Here is a 17,439-nt window from a genome sequence, read left to right on the forward strand (position 1 = left end):
TTATACTGTTTTCTATATTCTTCTTAATTTTTATAACATTTCATAATTAAATGTTTAAAAAAGAAGAAAAAGGTGTGGCTACAGAGATCAGCAAGGGCTAAATTATTTTCGTCTTCAGAAGTCATGCTCAAGAATTTGGAGCCAGGTACAGTGGCACACACATGTAATGCCAGCACTTGGGGAGGCCAAGGCAGGAGGACTGCTTGAGGTCAAGAGTTCAAGACCAGCCTAAAAAGCAGACCCCCATCTCTACAAAAATAATTTTATAGCCAGGCATGGTCGTGCACACCCGTAGTCCCAGCTACTCAAGGAGGCTGAGGCAGAGGATTATTTGAGCCCAGGAGTTCAAGAGTTTGACGCTACACTGAGCTCTGATTGTACCACTGCACTCCAGCCTGGGCGACAGAGTGAGACCCAGTTTCGAAAAAAAAAAAAAAGAAAAAAGAATGTATACCTTATTCTTCAGACAAGAAGAAGCCATTTAAGGATTTTAAACAGGGGAGTTACAGCATTAGAATTGCCCTCTATAAAGATCATTCTAGTTGCAACATAACAAAGAGACTAAAAGCAAGGAGCCTAACCGGGAGACTGATGCAGTAACCCAGATGAGAGACGACAGTGGCCTGTCCATCAGCCATGTGCTGGCAATGAACAAAGTTGTAAAGATCTGAATGATGGAGTGAGAGTTTCCGAAGGATTTGGGGTTTAGTTCAAAACTGTTAAATTCTATCCCAGTCAACTCAGGAAGCAAATGAGGCCACTGTGGCAAAGAAAAGCCTAAAATGCAAACAACTTCATTAGAGCAAGCGCACCATCTAGGATAGAGCCCGGAATTGGTGAAAAGAAAAAATTTGAATTTTTCCGTAAATCCTTAGAAGAAACACAAATAGTTATAAAACTGAAAGCTAACAAGCACTCAGCTCAACACCAGATGGTCAGATAGATACATTCACAACTTGCCAGAATTCTGAAGCCTTGTGCCCCCCCACCCCCCGCCACAGGCAGATGCTTTCATACGAGAGGAAAAAATTCTATTTCTGATTCTGACAGCAAATGCCAAGTTGCACTTTGCCAGTAGAGAACAGCCTCTCCCAAGCACGAACCCACCTAGAATTTTACAGTCCTATTCTCATTTTGGAGAGAGAGGTTGTCTTTGACTACTACCTCCGCCAGCCGTGCTAGCGAGTAAAAGGAAAAATGAAGAGAGATGGCAGTTTCTGAAGAACTCAGCTTTTTCATCTGCACTCAGAAAAGTAGATCTGTGTCTCTGTTATTCATGAGCAGCCACGTGTTATTCTGTGAAGAAAAATTAAGCATAGCAAACAAAAATTTATTCCCACATTCTGAAAAATGGCCCGAGGCACAGTCCAACAATTTCTTCAATTACTCTGTTTAACCCTATACTGAGAAGATACTGAATAATTAACTTTCTTTATCATTACCCTTTGTGCCTTTTCAAAAGGTTAAGGTCTAAAATTAAGCATTATCAAGTTCCCAGTCTAGCTAGTTTGGGTATAAATATGCATCCTTGGAACTGAATTATGAATGACTGCTTTGCTAGAGATGGGATTTTTCATGATATTTTCCCCCCAATCTGTTCACACAACAAAAAAATACTCAGAGATGCTCTTTTTAAAGGAACCACTTTGCACACACATGCCCATGTAGCATCTGAATTTCTGTATATTCTACTGGGAGAATTTGCTTTTGGAGGCAAGGTACTATATTATTTGCATTCAACATTTTTCACATACCAGAATAGTAAAACTTAGGCAAACAACAGTTGTCTTCTGTTCCCAAGGTATATGATACATTGGCCTCACATACCAAGAGGTTCAGGAATTAATCACTAAATGACTCAACTTCCTGATTCTACACTTACCAGGAAAGTACCCCTTCTTGCTTTCTCCAGATGATGCACTGAATCAAAGTTTCAACCCACCAAAACTCAGCAAAGTAGCTGCATGTAAAATATCATCCAGCAGATCTTAACAGGTAATAATAACACATTAATGAATTTTGCATAATTATTTACATATCCACACTTTGATCAAATGTATGAAATTAAATGTAATTTCTAAAGTTACAGGCAGATACTCTCAAATAGTTATCACCATGACAATACAGCAGAACATAAAATGCTCATAGACAATTTAACAAAATGCTCTTAAGTTTGAAATCAGAGACATATGCTTAATGTCCCTTTGGGGAAATTCCAGGATCGATTTCAAGAATATGTAAACACTCCTCAGAAACACATGAAATTCTTGCTGCAGACTGCCCGGAGGACGGATGTTACTGTTCCAGGGTACCTGCTCTGAGGTGATACTCACAGGGTTAAGCGTTTCTTCGACAGAATGATGAACGGTCCACCAGTCTGACGTCCACTCCCATGCGTTCCCCACTATGTTGTATAAGCCATAACCATTGGGAGGGAAGGCATCAACCTAAAAATGAAGTAGGGAAAAATGCTGCCAAACTATTCACCTTGTTTAGAAAATCTCTTTGGTACAGAAATGCACCAACAGCTTTAACTTTAGAATATGAACTTCAATTTTCATTCCAACATTCAAAATACAGTTTGTCCAATGTAAAAACAAAGAGGCATTTTTTAGCTTTGAGCTCTCAAGGGGAATTTAGAAACCTAAGGAGAGTTAATATTAAATAGTATGAAGCCAACAAAATTATTCCTAATGGAGTGATCAATGTTGGTCATAAATCAAGTTTGTATTAGACAGTAGGTGTGGGGTGGGGGTGAATGGGAGAACAGATGAAATTTAGACTTTCAAAATCATTAACGAGAGCATCGCATTGGACCCAATATGAGTCCTGTCATTAAAGCTTAGCTTTGCTGGCCACACAATGTCTTTCAGCACTGAGAGACCCCAAGTCAGCTCTACTCTCTCCACTAGCTCCCTCCAAATCACCATCTTATCTTTAAGCCTCAGTCATCATCCTCAAATCACTGAGAGGATTTATTTTTATAAAGAAACTGTGAATTCCCCATCAAGTGTATTAGTAATACAGGGTGTGCAGTCTCTGGGATCTGGAAGTCTGAGGCGAACTGTCCACGTTCTTCAGCAAGGAATTATACCACATTTCCAAGGCCAGCTACACAAACTACCACATGGTATTGGCACAGACACAGAACCAAAGTGTAAAGTTTTCATAAAAGCGGGGGAAGGCAAGAGAAAAAACTTAAACGAACAATAGTAAGTGAAGAACAATTTTGCTAGCTTAGTGACTTAAAATTTTTTCCCAACCTTTCTTTAATGGAAATTCTCAAACAAAAACAAAAGTTTCATTTTTTAAATGAAAAAAAAAAATTGAGTTATCCTTGGAGTTTTTAATCATTTTGTAAATTTATGCTTTTTCCATAATAATGAAGTAGGACTGAAGGAATGAATAAACTAAAACTCATTTCTATGTGGCTTCAGATGGTTTCGCATCTACACATGAATATGGAAGCATCTGAGGCTTACGCGATTCAGAGCATTTCGATCAGAGTTATGAAGCTACTCTGAAAAGCTCTTAATCTGGATGAGTTGGAAAGCTGAAAAATTTTACCACTCAGCTTCCATAATCAGCATTCACTACAGACACAGCAGTGCTTATTCACTGGTTCATTCAGTAATTCCATGCACAGTGACCAAAGGCAAGGGCGGATTCAATGACAAATTAGACCTGGAGTTTAATGAGGGAGAAAAATATATCAAAAACTATTAATAAAAATACAATTCTAAAAGGCAGAATGGGATGGGTCGGGTGAGAGTGGAATAACAGCTGAAGGAGTAGAAACGAAAAAAAGAAATTCAGTTGTTTTTTGGGGAGAAAAAGGAAGGAGTCAGGGGAGCAAGAGCAGTTAAGAGATGAAATAAACATTCCAGAGGAAGGAGTAATTATTCAGACTATAGAAGGCACAGGCAGTGATGCTCTCGAATCAGGCTGCCTGAGGTCCTAGCTAATGTTAGGCAAGCGATTTAACATATCTGGGTGCTGTTAATTCATAAAATGGGAAAAATAATAGTTCCTCTTCAAAGCTTTGGTTTTTTAAAAATTACTTTAAATAATCTGATGTTTAAATGAAGTAAAATGTGGAGGTCACCACCCCCAAAATTACCATATATGAGTACACCACTAAGGAAAATTAAAATTTTAACTGTTCATTGTTAAACTAATCACACCAACCAAAGCTTCCTGTCAGGAACCTCAAAAGCTAAGGCATGTATATGAGAAATACTTCTGGCACACTTATTTTCAGGTGAATGAGCTGATATGCATTAAAACCAGAACTAATAATTGTTATGACAGTGGCCTAGCAAAGTACAAATTCAATTCTTCAGGCCCGCTGTGGTCAAAATAGTTTGCTCAGTATAAAATCAGATCCGAAATAATAAAATATATAAAATATCAGGTGAGGGAGCTATTTCCCAGTAGTCCATCACATCATGAACATTAAATTCCTGTCCTCAATTGAACAGAGCACAAGAACACAACAGAGCAGCTCAGGTGGACTCAAGAAAATTCTATGTGCAAGCAGTTTCAATTTAAAGATAGAGGTCTCATTAAGTCTCATTGCAAATACAGGAGGAAGTCACCTCCTTGCCTGGCTTTCTCCACTCATCCTGTTTCTCAAATTGGTTCCTGCAGGGCTCCTGGCAACTGTTCTAATTTTGTCTTAGTAACTTCCATGGCAACTTGTTCAGGTAAGTTCTGCAGACATCTGATGAACTCCCAGTCAAACATTCCAACTCTAAACATCTGTAGAGTGTCCTTATTTCATACTGAATTTTATGTATTCTGAAAAAGTACACTGATTCAAGAAGAGTAAATGGCTCTATTTTCTTAGCAGCTCATGCAATTAAGTAGAGATGAAATTCTATAGCAGTAAACACAGTCAACTATGCATAACTGTCCGTGACGACCTTGTCATGGCCTTTTACTAAAAGTGACAGACACTTATATCATTTGTGAGTTCATCAGATATAGTTACAACAGGCTTGTCCAAACGAGGGCGATGGAGGCCACCAGCAGTCCCTCTGGAATGGACCTTACCCATCTCTCAGGACCAACTGATCCTGTCCAACTGCTGATCAAAGGACCCTCCTGCACTTTAGCCTTCAAAGCCCTCATTTCAATATTTGCTACTACGACAACTAAGACCGGCATCTACAGCTCCACCTACGCCCACACCCTCGGCTTCAAGCTTTACTGTGGCTGCCTGGCTTGTCACAGACTGGCATCCGTGAGGAGGGTCCAGGCTGCTGAGGCCCTTCTCCTGCCAGTCTCTCTCGTGTGTCCCCTGCCAGAGAAGGCCAGGTATGGGCCCAGCACTCATTTTCATGGTTAGTGGAATCCGCAGGTGAATTACATACTCCTCAACAGATTCTGTCTTTAATGGCCACTGTCCTGCTGTCTGTGACAACCAACATCTTTCCTGGAGTCTGATGAACATCGACAAGCAGCTTAACTGATATTCTGTTCATGCTTCAGTGCCACTACTACTGACCAAAAGTGGCCCACTGGACACCCTATTCCATGCCGAGATCCATACCAGCAAGCCGGGCTTCTTACTCATTTAAAGTTTGAGAAAATGTTGAGATCATTTACTCCCCAAGATCTCTCATCAACCACTTTACCAAATAAAACTAGGCACCTGCAAGAGCATAGACACCCTAAAGGGAACTTCAGAGGAACCAGTACTTGATAGTTTGATTAGTCTTTTGCCTCTACTGAATAATGCATCCATTTCTCCTGGGTTTGTGTTAGCTCATCATATATTTAACTCACATATATGGAATTGTATACACATATGCACTCATATACTTAAGGGCTAAATATTCTCATGCAATTTATTTTTTATATTAATTCAGCCCCTAAAACTACAATGCTTCAACTACTATAGCTCAAAATAATTTTAATTTCTAGTAGGTCAGGTGCCTCCCTGCTCTTCATCTTTTCCAAAAATTTCTTGGTCTTTCTCTCTCATTTGTTCAGCTTTTCAGTTGACATTCTGGAATCATTTGGTCATGTTCCAAATAACGTATCTGTGTTACACTTATAAATAAATTTTGCAAGAACTATTTTTTGCCTGAAATAAAAAGACAACTATTTTTTAAATGACAACTGTTTTAAGGATTGTTAAAAGAAAACGATTCTCCATAGCGACAAACCCAGTAAAGGCCTATTTCCCCACCACAAGATTCCGTTCTTTGCTGTTTTAAGAAAAAATGAAAAAAATGTTTTGCTATGGTTCGAATGACAGTGTATCCTCCAAAAGTCATGTGGAAACTTAATCCCCAATGCAACAGCATTAAGAGGTGTAGCCTTTCAGAGGTGATTAAGCCACAAGGGCTCTCCCCTCTTGAATAGAATTAGCACCCTTACAAAAAGGCTCAAGGTTAAAGGGGGCGCTCTCTTGCCCCTCTGCCTTGTGTCACGTGAGGACAGGCATTGCTTCCCTACGGAAGACACAGCAAACACCAATCCTGCTGGCACCTTGGTTTTAGACTTCTCAACCCCCAGAACTGTTAGAAATAAATTTCTTTGTTTATGAATTACCCAGTGTGTGGTGTTTTTGTAACAGCAGCACAAAGGGAATAAGACAGTTTTTAACATAGCTTCATTAGTAAATGATTATGCCGGCAAAAGGGCAGTGAGAAAGGAACGCTTATATACCCACAAAGAAAAACATGCCACAAGCATTCTATAAAACAATTTGACCAAGTATCTGAAACTCTTACCAAACTTTGACTCATTAATTTCACTGCTGAGAATCTATCTTTATAAAGATCATCAGAGATGCAGCTTAATATTTATGTACAAGATGTTCATTGCTGTACATTTAGCAAAAAACCCAGAATTAACCTAAATTTGCAACTATCAGAGGTAAATGAATTAGGGTTTATTCATATGACAGGTTATCCAGCTGCTGAAAGACAATGTATTTGTGACATACTGTTAATGACAAAATGTTCCTGATATTAAACAGGGGAAAACAGTAGGATTTTAAATATTGTATCCAGTGTGATCCAAATGCATTATGTAAAAATATAATACATATACACCAGACACACATATGCTGGCAAATACGGAAGTTAAGAGCATGGGCTTTGGAAACAAACCGACCTGGTTCAAATCCCAGCTGTGCCGCTTTCCAGCTGTGTAACCTTGAGCAAGTTAGTTAACCTCTCTGTGCCTCAGAATGCTCACCTGGAAAATGGGATATAATAGTACCTGCCTTACAGAGTTGAATGGACAATAAGCGAGAAAATTCATGCAAATGCCTTGGCACTATGCCTGGCACACTTGAAGCACTCGGTCACTACTGGCCATTACTAGCCATCAACACAGAGAACAAATGGGAAGAAATGCACCAAAATGACAACAGGGGTTATTTCTGAGTGGTAGAGTTCCAGGTCAGTTTAACTTTCTCCTTTATATTCTTGTTTTTCCAAATTTTCTACAATAAGTATTATAAAGACAGAAAGAAAAATGCATTATGTGTTTGCTACGTGTGACAGTCCATGAACACAGGAAGGGGACAACGTGTGAGTCAGAAAGTGAGCAATGCCTCTCGCCCCATTTCTACCAGGCCTGAGTTCTCTGCAGCTGCCGCACTTCTGCAGAAGTGTCACTACTCACAGGAGCAGTTCCTCGGAAGCCGTCCTCGCCAGTGTTGGTCACCGGAAACTCACCCTGCCAAATGTTGGCATAATGTTGGCCTTTCGGCTGCAGTTTGTTGCCCCAGGGGAAAAGTCTGTCAGAAGAGACACAGCATCAGCCTGTCAAGCAGGCACAGGCTTTGGATTCAAGTCAACAGAAGGGATGCAATGAATCAGAGGACATTGCTCACTTGTTCTGAGTGAGCCTTTTAAAAAATATAAAGTAAAGCTTTTCACTGGGATTTTAGAAAACTTTCCTATAGCAGCCCGTGTTGAGTTCACAACAACCTCAGTCTCTCCCAAGTACTCGGGAGGCCTGAAATAAATCACAGAACTAAAAGAAGGACTCATCGAGAGCTGGGAAAGTCGGCATCATTTTGGACTTATATGGTAGCGTGATCAGGCACCATCACACCACATTTTTTATAAAGCCTTGGCTATTTTAAGGAGCCTTTCCTAGAAGATGTGAACCAAGCATGAATGTTCTGCCTCATGGCTCTAGCAGCAGAGAAATACCGCTGCTTCAGGAGATGCCTAAAATAAGAAAATGCTAAAAGCAAGGCAGCCTGCCAAGAAGCGCTAAGGAGTAACATGTAACACAAAGGAGCTTGAATTGCTAGAACTTGCTTTGGGACTGTAGGAAGCCCACTCAGCCAGACACTTGGCTTTGGGGCTATAAAGGGTTAGTGACCCATTCATTCTCCACTGTCTCCTAAGTAAATTCCTGGAGATGAAGAAAAACAAGGAAGAAAAAGAACGGTTGTTTTTAATCAACTTTCTAACCAAATCAAGTTCAATAGTTTTTAAAAAAATAAAAAAAAAGGTCAACAAAGGTCAACATATTGTCAGGCAAGATGAGACCCTCCAAGTACCTATTTTCAAGGCCTCCTCGACAGCTGTATTCCCACTCAGCTTCCGTGGGCAACCGCTTCCCTGCCCACGTGCAGTAGGCAACCGCGTCATTCCAGGAGACATGGAGAACCGGATGGTCTGGCCTGGGGAGAGCGAGAACAGAGTGAAGAGCGGCACCAACTGGAACACGAAACAGGAAGTGGCTTCAGCAAAGCGCCCATAACCATCCTCGGTTCAACCTGTGATGCCAAGGTGGTCCTGGTCCGGAATTCAAGAACCAGCCATGACACATCTGTCACCCTCCACCAAGGGTTTCTGATGACCCAGGCTCCCAAACGGGTTACAGTTCCTCCAGGAACTAGACTCAAAACCTTTCTTCGCTTTGCAGGCTTGGATTCCTACAGAGTTTCGTTGGCTGGTATGGGGGGCATGGAGACACTCCAGCTGCTAGAGTGCCGTCAGCAGAAGTTTCAGCTCCTTCAGGGTTTGGCATAGTTTCAAGAGCCACCTCAGAGCTACCCATGACCGAACGCAGCAGGGGCATGAAGGTCCTGCCATTTCAGCCCACTGCAGCTCATACACACTCCAGAGGCCCCTGCGTTGGCTGGAACTTGCTTGGGCCTGCACTGTGGTTCTGCCTTCTCCCTCTGCCCACTCCTGATTCCAGCCCCTCCCTCCCGCAGGTGTGGGTACCTCACAAACATTCTACAGGCCTCTGCTTCCAGACGACCCAATGTGTGACACTTGGCTTTAAACGTTGTGTCTTTCTACTTTCCCACTACAGCTTACCCGGCAATATTTGCCTCTCTCCAGCAGATCCCAAGCCAGTCTCTTTCTTTTTCCTGAGGCATAGAGTATGGGCAAGGCTGAGAATAAGGGGATACACACATTCATGATTTAACTCCCTGCTCATTTTTTCAAAAGTGGACTCTACATTCCTAGTCCATTCCTTATGTACCCTGGAATTCCCTACAGTAATTACACCAGGACTTTCACTTATTCTTTCAACAAATGTCTACTGAGCACCCATTATGTGCCAGTCACTGTTTCCAGCACTAATAAGAGATGCACTTTTTCAGAAGATTGACTCCGTCGGTGTTTCCTGAACTAATAAAAAACATTCCCTTTTGAGTTTTCATTCCTCACTTAGCTTTTCCTCTACCATTAAATTCAGGAAGGAAGATATGAATTGGGAGTTAAGAGGCCTAGTCTACCTGAGGTGCCCAAGGATCTGATGACTTTGCACCTCGAAGCCTGATTCCAGCACAGAGGCTGCCAACTTGGGCTTTGAAAGATTTCTGACATTTGTCAAGGGGCTATCTCCCTAAAACTGAACTTCCTGTACTCCCAGCTCCCTGGCAATAAGGGCACTAACAAGGAATGTTGTTAAAAATAGAGACTTAAAAATTGCATCTGAAAAATTAGGTTAGGAGAGCAGTTTTCTTGGGCTATTGAGATACTGAGTCCTAACCCCAACTCTTCTCCATCTCCAGGGTTTAAAGTGCTACTCTATTTTTGCTTGAGATAATTATTTCCTTGCCACCCTGGAGACAGGCTGACCGACTTGCTGCTCTGTGGTTTTTCAGTCAGGTGGTGGCTTCGATGTATGTCAGTCCAGGACTAAAGATCACGCAAATCCCATACCGAAGGCCTGGGCCTCTACAGTGGCAACCTGGCAGGACACAACTACTTATCCACTAAGACAGATGTCTTCATGCTCATAATTACCCACTTACAAGAAAGAATAGGCAGAAAGATTGTAAAGATTAAATGTGTCATGAGATTTGAAATAGGCCTGTCAAAGGGGGAGAAAAATCTGTAAAAGGCAACTCTCTGACAGGCCAAATGAGGAAGGAAAGAGGCCACTTAAGAGCCTTCTGCAAGCGAGGCACAGTATTTAGGTCTTTACAAACATCATTTCCTGCCATTTCATTTTCATACCAATCAATTAGGGTTTGTCATTCTCACCATTTTACAGATGAAGATGGCCACTGAGTTCTTTTTCAAGAGCATAGGGAATCTGTTTGGGAATGAAACATGTCAACTGGGGAAAAAGCAACCAGCCTCACCTGTGTAGAACAGTGGAGTCCGGCCCTTCTGGGTGTCTCCAGTTAGCACCTTTCACAGGTAACCACCAGGGAGCAGCTGCAACCTCAAAGCAACCCAGAACAGGCTGATGTTAGCTAGGATGACTCTAGACAAACACTGACTCAGCATGTGCAGCAAAAATCTCACTTACTACCTGCAACTTCATTTGGGTTACCAAACAGATACCTTTACCAGAATATCAAAAATAAAGATGCATATATAAATCTTTAACCAAAAAAGGTATTATTTCGTATCATAAAGTACCAGAGTGAGCAAATAAATACATATTTATATGGTATGTATCTCCAAGAAATTTGAAAAGATGCGCTGCCACCCAATCAATCCTCTGTAATCTCTAACAAGTGAGAGTCAGGTAGCACTGCTCCTATTTAAAAGATAGGGAAACAAAGTTAATCTTGCAATTAAGCACAGAGATGAAGGTCGACCAAAGTGGTCAGAGATCAAGCTGAAGCATGCAGACAAAACTGGGGTGTGTTTTCAAAAGATCCTGGTTCAATTTCCAGCCCATGAGCTGTGTGTCCCTGGGCAAGCTCACTCCCTGTTTGTCCCTTCAGAGTCCTCATCTATGAAACGGGAGCAGAGGCACCTGCCTCACCTAACTCAGAATATAGAGGTCAAATCAGATAAAACCGAGAAGTGCTCAGCAAAATGTTACTAGGGCTTTAACTCCTACTTTATGGTTCTGTTACCTAAAATAACAACAGCAAGTGGTCCTCTTTTAGTGAATGATTTGGTTAAGAACACAGGCTTTGGAGCCAGTCAAAATGAGATCTGAATCATGGCTCTGCGGTTCACGGTGTGACCCTTGGCAACTTATTCAACCTCTCCAAGCCTGTTTTCTCATTTGTAGATTAGACAGTAACAGCATCCACAGCTCAGGTTATTACAAGGAGAAATATAACATACACACAGGGTTTATGACTATGCCGTTAGCAACTAAGGCTAATGACTTAGCAAGCAGTCAGCAAAGGGAACCAGTCTCACCACCACCCCATGACAGTCAGTCATGAGGAGGGCCATAAACAATAATCATCACTGTTGCTAATACTAGCTAAAGAACAGAAGTTTGCAATGATTCTTCTAGTACAAATTAGAGCAGACTCAAGGTCATCCCCACAACAACGTTACTCTCCATCATTTGCACCTGATGACCTTGGTTGAGTGGAAGTGAAAGGAGGATGAGTCCCTGCTAACGTATATTACAGCAATCACTAGAAACACCAAACCCCATTCTTTTCTTTTCTTTTCTTTTTTTTTTTTGAGACAGAGTCTCACTCTGTTGCCCAGGCTAGAGTGCAGTGGCTTCAGCCTAGCTCACAGCAACCTCAAACTCCTGGGCTCAAGCAATCCTTCTGCCTCAGCCTCCCAAGTAGCTGGGACTACAGGCATGTGCCACCATGCCCGGCTAATTTTTGCTATATATATATATTTAGTTGTCCAGATAATTTCTTTCTATTTTTAGTAGAGACGGGGTCTCGCTCTTGCTCAGGCTGGTCTCAAACTCCTGACCTTGAGTGATCCACCCGCCTCGGCCTCCCAGAGTGCTAGGATTACAGGTGTGAGCCACCGCGCCTGGCCCAAACCCCATTCTTGCTCATTCTTTGTTCACATCAACACAATCAAAGCATTCACAGTATCTGCATCACAATTCAATTTAAAAAGCCAATTTTTAAATATTTCAACAAAAAAGATATTATGTCCTTTAACAACAATGCAGCAAGGTATTTTGTCTCAGAGAGAGCACAAGAATAGAAAGGGATGCTTTCCCTCTATTTCATGTGTGGTATTGCACAAACTAATCTGGGCTGTTCTCACTGGACTGCTCCTGTCTAGGTGCCTGTGACAGGTAATTCATTTGGTGTCAAGGGAGGAGGTGCGTAGAAAGTTCAGGTCATCCCACTCTCACGTTTCAGGAGGATCTGCAGATCACTCACCCGACTCTACCGCAACTCCAACAGTAAGCACCACCACCAGAAGGTTCTAGTTCTTAAATTAAAACTAAAAATGCTAAAAAAGGCAAATATGGCAATATGTTAACCTTTGTTAAATCTGAGTGGTAGATACTAGAATGACTTTATTTCTTGTACCCTTTTGTGTTTTGAAGTATTTCATCATTAGCAATTTTTTTAAAAAGAAAAATTTAAAAACCCACTATTTGTTTATCCCTTCTACTTAGTATGGGCATTTGGGCAGTTTCCAGTTTGGCGCTATTATGAAAAACGTTGCTTCTGTGAATATTCTTAAAGAGTCTGTGGCCTTTGGCCAATATACATACACGTTTCTGTTGTTTGTACACCATGGAGTGGAACTGCTGGGTCATGGGGTATATGCATGTACAGCTTTAGGAAAGACGGCCAAACACAAGCCTCATTAAGGCAAGGTTTCCTATCCCTGTTCAAAGGGGAGCTTCCCTAGAGCACAGAAGCCCCTTGGGCAGCTGCTCCAGTGGCCTCTCCATCCACACCCTTTTCTTCTCCTTTTCCCCTCGATTCAATATGCTTACAAACATTTACTGAGCACCCACTATATGCCAGGCACTGAGCCTAATTCCTAGAAGAAATCTATAGCATATGACTTAAGACAGTTGGTATATTAATACTTTCAAAATTGTTTATTTTACATATAATAATTTAATTGCAAAAAGTAGGGTACAAAGTATGAAACTAGTCTCCTCACTGTCCTTCAAAAATGTCTCAAATTAAAATTGGTGGGTCGAGGTACCACCTTACACATAGTTGTAGTTTCTGATTCCATTTCCTCCCCCCCACACATATTCCATATTCTCTCTCTCTCATTCTAGATATCTGCTTTTCATTTCTCCCAGTAGCTCTCTTCTCTGAAATCTTTCACATTACCCTAGCAACCCACCAAAAACAGACTACTAGCTTATAACACTTCGTCATGGAGCTATATGATGATCACCAATCTCAATGTGCACAGCAAAACAGAAAGAAGGCACTCTGGCTAGAGTGTGGGGCAGGGGACACCATGATAAAACTGTGCTTGACCAAGGGCTACAACCCGGATTTTTAGTCCAAAATAATAAGACTTGAAGCAAGTATGCAAAGATATATATCATATATCTAGACATCATATTTCTAGACATAACACCCATTGAGCCCCATCCACTGCCAGTTCACCCTTTTCAGAATACTGACAGAGGCTGAGAAAAGTGCCCAGGCCATAAGAGGTGAAGGAAGCATTAGAACATGTGTCACTCCCAAAGAAGTCTGAAGAGTATGTAGTTCTCATTTTCCACCATAGTCACGACATGAGAACCATCTACACATAAACCACCCACTCCCTAGAGCAAGAAGCACCCTGAGGGTAGGACAGGGAGAGGGTGTGATGGGTAAATCAAATGCAGGGGGATCCACATTCTGAACCCCCAAACTAGACAAAGCGTGGGTGCCTGTAAGGGAACCAAACTACAAGCTCGTCCATTTGTGACACAGATCGTAAGTCACCACTGTAACGGTCAGATGCAGAGTCAGGAACCACTTGCCCACCTGACGTATGAATTAGGAAGGACAAGTAATCAAAGACAACCCACAATTGAGGACTGGTGAAACCAGAGCTAGGGCCCCATTCATTCTAGCCAAGTTGCCCTGGGAAAGCCAAGATATTTTCTGGCCAAATTCATGGCAAATCCCATCCAAGGTCTCTGGATGCCTTCCTTTTCCAAATATCACTGTTTTTTACCTCAACATTAAAAAAAAAAAACAAAAATAAACTCGTTCTTGAACTGGTTCTGTCTTGAAAATAAATGCTATTTTACTATGTTTAGAAACTTATGAAATAAACTTTTGAGAGTCGTATATTAGCCATTTTATCAAAGTTATACTGCAAATTATGAATAATCTAATTTTCTTTTCCTTTCCTTTTTTTTTGGAGGCAGAATCTCACTCTGTTGCCCAGGCTGGAGTGCAATGGCCTGATCATAGGTCTCTATAGCCTCAGATTCCTGGGTTCGAGTGATCCTCCCACCTTAGCCTCCCAAATAGCTGGGACTACAGGTATGCACCACCATGCCCGGCTAATTTTTAAAAAAATTTTTTGGGAAGATGAGGGGGAGGACTGGCTATATTGCCCAAGCTAGTCTCCAACTCCTGACCTCAAGCAATCCCTGCTCCCTTCCCTCAGCCTCCCCAAGCGCTGAGATTCAGGTATGAGCCACCAGGCCCAGCCTAATTTCTTTTCTTTAACAGGAATAGTCTTCAGGTGTGTTGTTTACACAGCAGAAGCAGCAACATGAGTGGCTTGGCATCTATGATAAACCTCATTCTAAACAGAAATTTTTTGGATGTGGTGGTCCTCCTACACATTTTCTGCTCAACTGGGACAACTTCCAGAGTTATATAGCACCCCCTATATCCAGAGGAAAAAGAACTTTAACATGACCTATTTCTAGTCAACCATCTCCATAGCAACGGTCTGGGGTTTAAGTTGAAACAGCTGTACCCGCCAGCCAGCGACCAATTACAATGCAAATAGGATCCATGTGCCTACTGAGGTCCTCTAGAGAAATGGACTTCGCAGAGCAAAAACATCATTCCCCCCTCTCCCTGGGGACATAACCAGACTTGTAGTAACAGCTTGAAGAAAAGGAAAGGGGAAGATAGCAAAGGTGCCTTTATTCTAGCCAGAGGTGGTAAATTATGCTGCTTATACATACACAGCCCAGAATAAAATCGGCACAGGAAAAAGAGCACTGTGTAATTATGCATATTCAAGTGTAAAGATGTCAAGTTCACAACTTTACAACTGCTCTCTTAAAAATTAAATGCATTTAGACAAGCAAATTAAAAAGACGGACGTTTCTTGAAACATAGTATAAACATGACAGTTACCCCTATAAAAACAGCCTGCGAGCATTTTTCAACTGGCATCAGTGAACAATGAGAAATTGCAGATCTGTTCAAATTCATGAAGTATAAATAAAACTGGAGGAGAATTTAGCAACTGAAGGAATTAAATGGAATAAAGAGCACACAGTAAGTAAAAATCTTTCTTCAGCACCCAATATAAGTGTGGAAGGTTAGAGAACAAAGCTTGAATAAAGGGTAAAAAGAAATTCAACATCAAAATAGGTAGTCAAGTTTGACAGCTTATTTGAAATTAAATCCTAAATGAGGTATCTTGACAACTTAATACACTACATGGGAGAAAAAAATTCATGCTTTTTCAAACAGGGCACAAATATTTATGAAACTGAAGGACGACCTGAAATTTTTCAATACTGTTTGCTTCAGTTCTTAGTGCACGCAATTCCTCACTTAATAATACATCACATTCCCAAGACACACAATCAGTATACTTCAAACATTTCATGTCCTTAGGAGAGGAGTGGAAACCCTATGCACAATCACTATGGACGATGTGCAAAGAATGGCCCAAGGAATCTCTGGGCTCAAAGAACCTCTATAAGTCAGCTGAGACCTGCATAATTATGGGGGCAGAGGGCAGTTTATTTGGGGCTTTTAAAAAACAGAAATAAAATAAAAATACTTTTTATTGTTTAAAAATGATTTTTTACTTTTTTGGGCAAATAAGTGACAGGGCAAATTGGTATAACCTATCTTGAAGGCAATGTGACAATACTCAGCAAAAGCCTACACCACATGCATACTCAGCCAGGAGTATAGTTGAATCACTTATTTTATACCCATAGGAAAGAATACATCATATTCATCAAAAATTATATGCAGAAAAAGATGTAATCATTTGAATAAATGTTCACCCTTTACTGAAAGTAAAAAAAAGCCAGTTATAAAATGTTGGTACAAGTCCACTTAAAAATATGTCAATATATAGACACACATACACACATACCCCCTTACACACATACCAAGAAAATAGCAGTAGTATATATGTTAAAATGTCTGCAATGGTTATTTCTGGGTAGTAAGATTAAGGGTTATATTTAATGTTCTTTCTTGTACCATTTTTAATGTCTGCATTATCTACAGTGAACATATTTTTTTTCAGATTTCCTAACTTTTTTCTCTTAACAGAGCTGAGACAATTTGACATTAAAAAACAAAAGTAAGCAATATTAAGTAAATGTTCATTAAAATTACTTACATTCACCATTCTACTACAAATTTCATTTTTATATTTGCCTTTCAGTTTCATCAATAAGCATACACTTTTACAGTTTTTCCAAATTTATATTGATTGTTTTCATTACTTTATTAAATATTTTTCTACGTTTTAATCTGAACTTCACAATGATCATTTTTAGTGGCTGCAAAATATTTTTGTCATACCAATGTACCATAATTTACTAATTTCCTAACATTGAACTATTCAGGTTATATTCATCTGTCGTTGCTTTTCTTTTTTTTTTTTGCTATTATAGATAACACAGTGAACATCTTAAAACATCTTCATTTATATTTTTTGCTTACGCTAAATTTCCAGAAGTGGTAACATTAAACCTAAGAGTGTGTCTTTATAGCCTTTGCTAAAAATCCTCATTTAAACAAACCTACAACATCCACAGATGGTGTGGCTAGTTCCCCTCTTGAAACAGGACTGAGTATACATATAAATCATGATGCCCAAGATGAAGGTATTTATTACAACTCTTTACAAGGAGGCTTCATTTAGATCCCTCAAATTGCTAGTGGCTTACTTACAGATCTTTTCCAATGTATAAAACAGGGAAATTACAAAAAGTTGAAATGCCATCTGATTGCTTCTGTACTATTTTTTCATGCCTTACAAGCTCTGAAGCTTCAGAAAAGAGTGATCAAATAGAAGACAGAACACAGAAAAGGTATTCTAAGAAAAGGACATTCTCCCACACAGG

At 40.5% G+C, this 17,439-nt stretch overlaps 1 protein-coding gene across 1 annotated transcript in view; it reads right to left on the bottom strand.

The window, feature by feature from the left end:
* The window catches only part of SUMF1 (sulfatase modifying factor 1), a 116,258-nt gene that overhangs the window by 47,734 nt on the left and 51,085 nt on the right, over positions 1-17,439 (bottom strand). The window contains exons 4-7 of the mRNA XM_012647269.1: positions 10,586-10,668; positions 8,537-8,659; positions 7,645-7,759; positions 2,334-2,447 (exon numbers count right to left, since the gene is read on the bottom strand). Coding sequence (XP_012502723.1) covers positions 2,334-2,447; positions 7,645-7,759; positions 8,537-8,659; positions 10,586-10,668 — 435 coding nt within the window. The remainder of the gene's footprint in view (positions 1-2,333; positions 2,448-7,644; positions 7,760-8,536; positions 8,660-10,585; positions 10,669-17,439) is intronic.

This window comes from Propithecus coquereli, unplaced genomic scaffold (assembly GCF_000956105.1).
Source record: "Propithecus coquereli isolate 6110/MARCELLA unplaced genomic scaffold, Pcoq_1.0 Scaffold107, whole genome shotgun sequence".
Classification (NCBI taxonomy): domain Eukaryota; kingdom Metazoa; phylum Chordata; class Mammalia; order Primates; family Indriidae; genus Propithecus; species Propithecus coquereli.